The 4,056-nt window shown below is 41.6% G+C and overlaps 1 protein-coding gene across 8 annotated transcripts; it reads right to left on the reverse strand.

Moving 5' to 3' along the window:
* Positions 1-1,612: 1,612 nt before the first annotated feature.
* Positions 1,613-3,832, reverse strand: LOC147443524 (uncharacterized). Of its 8 annotated transcripts, XM_086526327.1 has the most exons (7): positions 3,529-3,832; positions 3,315-3,380; positions 3,146-3,210; positions 2,896-2,942; positions 2,719-2,778; positions 2,496-2,568; positions 1,613-2,421 (listed from the first exon to the last, which is right to left on the reverse strand). In XM_086526327.1, exons 1-7 carry the CDS (start codon positions 3,572-3,574, stop codon positions 2,398-2,400), a joined length of 381 nt encoding a protein of 126 aa, XP_086382453.1. In that variant the 5' UTR covers positions 3,575-3,832; the 3' UTR covers positions 1,613-2,397. The 8 variants fall into 8 exon arrangements, 1 of the variants encoding a protein (XP_086382453.1); XR_015189973.1 differs by having other exon boundaries at positions 1,613-2,505; positions 2,702-2,778; positions 2,896-3,380; XR_015189970.1 differs by having other exon boundaries at positions 1,613-2,583; positions 2,702-2,778; positions 2,896-3,380.
* Positions 3,833-4,056: the final 224 nt, after the last annotated feature.

A 4,056-nucleotide genomic window follows, 5' to 3' on the forward strand; every position in this document is an offset into this window, starting at 1 on the left:
AAGGATCAATGATCAGGCAACCTTTTTGCGACAAACAAGGAAAAATCCAGCAGGTACCTCGATCAAAGGTACAGATGAAGTATACAAAGCTTTAGAAAAGAAGAACGAGGATCTTGAACTTGAGCTAAAGCTAGAACAGCCACAACGACGAGACCTTGCACTAATGCGGGTACCAAGAGAGGAACAGCTGCTCAAGCAGAGGCTTCTTCCTTTCTCGCTGACAATTTGGCCCTTGCGATTGGGTGCTATATTTCCATGTGGCTCACTCCATTTCCATGTGGCATATCTACAACTTCCCATTGCAACTGCCCCAAAACCCTTATGCCCTTGGTGCTTCATTCAGTTATGGCAAGCCATCCGATTGTGGAGCATTGATGCGCCCCTTAGCATGCAAACACGTCTTCTGCATTCATGAACTACTTCAGAGGCTCAAGACCATCTTCGACTCTTAGATTTTGAAGTTTCGGATGATGAAATACACAAACGGGTGCAAGGTGCTACGGCCACGAGCCGCTCACAAAGGCGAGCAATCAACCTAACTTGAATTTCCATTTTCACTTCTAATTTTGCTTTGACCAATTGATGCAACTTTTACAACAGTTGTGTGCGCAAAACCTCAATGAATATTTTCCTTGAGGTTGGGATCTCAATATTTTTCAAAAACCATTTTTAACCAAAGAATCAAGTAGTAGCTCCTGCTGCTAATAGTTGGATACTGTTAGCTATAAGATAGTTGGAAATGGAAAATGCCTTTCTCTAATTAGCACTGAAAACTAGCATGGTGCTTGTCATTTCTGTTTCTAAGCAGACGTCTTTGAAATTTTTTTGTACCCTTGTTCTACCAAAGGTCTTTATGAAGTTGTGAATGCCCATGTTGATAGTAAGACCCTACCTAAAATGATCACTAGCCAACAAGACAAGTATTATATTTGAATTTGGGAAAATTTACAAAATACCTTTGAAATTTCTGGAAATTTTCAAACTCCGCCTCGAATTTCAAAAATAAATTCCAAACACACCCTTACATCATTTTTGGAAGAATTACCCATTTTTTGCAAAGTATAAATCTTTTCGACAATAGAGAGGGATCTATATTCCCTTCGGTAATTTGGTAAGGTTCCCTTCGGATTTTGATGGTTGAGTTAAAAATAATGATTAGAATGTTAAGCTTATCATGGCCATTTTATTGCTGTACTTCACAAACATTATGACATCTTATGACTATCAAGCTGAACAGGCTACAAATGTTGGCTTGATAGCCAGGCCTACAATAGTAGGATCATAGAATATTTTATATTCCTGGGTTGGTTCGGTGTCACTGCCGAAAGGCAGTGACACCGAACCAACCCAGGAATATAAAATATTGATGATCCTACTATTGTGAACCCTAAACCCTAAACCCAGGCCTTATTGATGATGCCTATGCTTTGTGAAACATGTAGTCTTACAATAAATAAGTGACAAGCTTGTCACTTAGGGGTAAGCAAGGTGAACAGAATGCTGCTACCATTTTAACAAACTTATAGCAATTCAACAAACATGCTGTGGTATGAAGAGAGTAAACATTACGTATCTAAATTGCCCCTATCAGGCAGCCTATTGGGCCAACTTGAACGACAAGAATTTCATTAGGTCTACCTGGATGTTAAGGCACAATGTGTTGGCCTTTCATTCAGCCTTTTATTCGATGCCTTGCAATATAGATATAGAAATTTATAATGCAATGCTAATAAGATGTCAATCATTGTAGATTCTTATCCTTCAAGGGATTGTATGATAATTTGCTTCACCTCATCTTCAAGAAGCGAAGATCGATAGACTACATGGGCCAGTTCAAGGTGTGCTGGAAAAAAAAAATCCCCTCTATGAGCCTCTCAAACTTTGAACCATGCATAAGTGGATCTACAATGCCTCAATTCGAGACGTGGATGAGGGAGGAGGGCCCTTCATTGCAATCAACGCGCTCCAAGCTGCCAAACAAACCCCTTAGCTTGCCATTCCATTCACTGCATCAAATCTAGCTCTCTCGGATTGTTAAGCTGCCCCAAACTTTGAGGTACCTCCACCAGCTTTGGGCATTCTGCTAATTTGAGACTCCCCAAGGCTACCAAGCGTCCAAAATCCTCAGGATGACTTGCAAACATGACCTCCCTGCCATCTTGAGCTTCTTCAAAGCGGCCAAAGATTCGGGACAGGTGGCTCAGGGAACACCAGGACTTTTAAACTAGTGTGTGTAGATTGCTCCAAGTTGCTGAAGCTCTGCAGCAGACTTTTCAGTTCAAGACACCTACACAAGTGTCAAGAATAAGTATGCGAGTGCACTTCGTTTTCCTAGATTCTCTGGAAGCAAGGAGCACCCATCCCAGCAGCTCTCCACTCACAATCCGAATCCGAATGTCATCTTTTGTCACCTTCAGAAACCTGCAGATTTGAACCACATATGTCACCCGAATCCGAATCTTGATATATGTCATCCGAATCCCAGCTTTTGTCACCTTCAGAAACCTGCAGATTTGAACCACATATGCTAATAACATCCTCGCAGCTTGAACCCTTAATCTGGATACTCTGCAGCTCAACCAACTTTAAGAACAAAGCTTGTCATTACACGTGCTTTTTCCCAAAAAATCATTAGGACTTCAAGCCCTTCCCCTTACACATGCTATTCAGGAAAGTTGGACATGGTTGACAAGATTCCTACGTTTTTAGCTTGAAAACATAGAAGCGCCCTCGCATGTGGGAAGGCCTAATCGGTCAGCCAGCCCTCCGTCATGCCACCTGAATGAAAAATAACCATGAGAAATTCAAAAGAAATACACCTCTCGAAAACATTCATTGTTTCATACACTTCAACTCAGCTTCAGTTAAAATGAGGAGAATCAAAGCGTGCTGCACCAGTGAGTGTGAACCGATATCACTTCAGCAATAGCAAATTCCTCCAACTGTCAGTGACTTGGTATCAGTGGCCTCTTATGATGAGATGGTGGGTAATCCCTTGCCCCCACCTGAAGGGAAAGATCCCTCATCACATAATGCTGAGAAATATGTACATTGCGCGCATCGTTGCATTCAAGTGCATGTCCATGTGGACACTACATCACTATCGTTAGCAAAGAACCTGCAGATGAGTTTAAATCCATCTTACTGGGAAGGAGCGTCTCAAGATTGACCCTATGCTGCGAGAATGCTTTTTAGACTTTGGTGCATACCCTGAAGAGCGACATATGTACCAAAGTTTAGAAAGCATTCTCGAAGTATAGGGTCCAAGGCACCAATGCAACCCACCAATATGCCACAAGGACAATCTTACGAACAATGGTACAAAGAAATGCACCAATGACTTTGAGAGCCAATGGAAGTTTTTTGCACTTTGATATCACCTGCCATACAAATTCCACATGGTCATAATCTGCTGAAGCCACTGCAAATCATTTGAAATGACCCAAGATTCATCATTTACAAGAGATACATAGAAGCTCTATCATATGAAATTGTGATACACAAAGCGTTAATTGGACTTTTCAGTACCTTCTTTACCACCATCAGACAGGCCAGGCTTCTCCGAGCTTATCATGGAGTCTTGTCAAAAAGCTCGATAGCAAAAGAGGCTCTCCACATCCGTCTCATTCGACAGATCCAATCTGTGTGAGTGGCTCCGAGAAGCCTCCTAAGGCAGGGGCCTGTCTGATAGTTAGCATAGTCTGCACAGTTGTAGCAGATGCCATGCCGCAGTTTTAGGAGTTTCCTGCTACAGCGGCTCCTAACGCATCGCTACTGGCGTTACCTTCAGAACTTTAGGTCATAAACCCTTATGGTCACGCGAGAGTATGCTTGAAAAATACCTAGGTTTAGTGTAGTCCCACTAACAATTTTTGAAATTTGTCTCTAAATTTCATATTTGAAGGTGAGAAAACCTACAAAATTTTGGAAAAATTAGTGTAATTTGATGTAAAGACCTTCAAATTTTGTCAATTTACCTCCGTTGTTTCACATATGTAGGTTTGCCAAGTTTTTGGAAAAAAGTTTTTTTCGAGCACTGTGCGAGACTTAGTCATC

This window comes from Adiantum capillus-veneris, chromosome 13 (genome assembly GCF_014529385.1).
Source record: "Adiantum capillus-veneris isolate H3 chromosome 13, ASM1452938v2, whole genome shotgun sequence".
NCBI lineage: Eukaryota > Viridiplantae > Streptophyta > Polypodiopsida > Polypodiales > Pteridaceae > Adiantum > Adiantum capillus-veneris.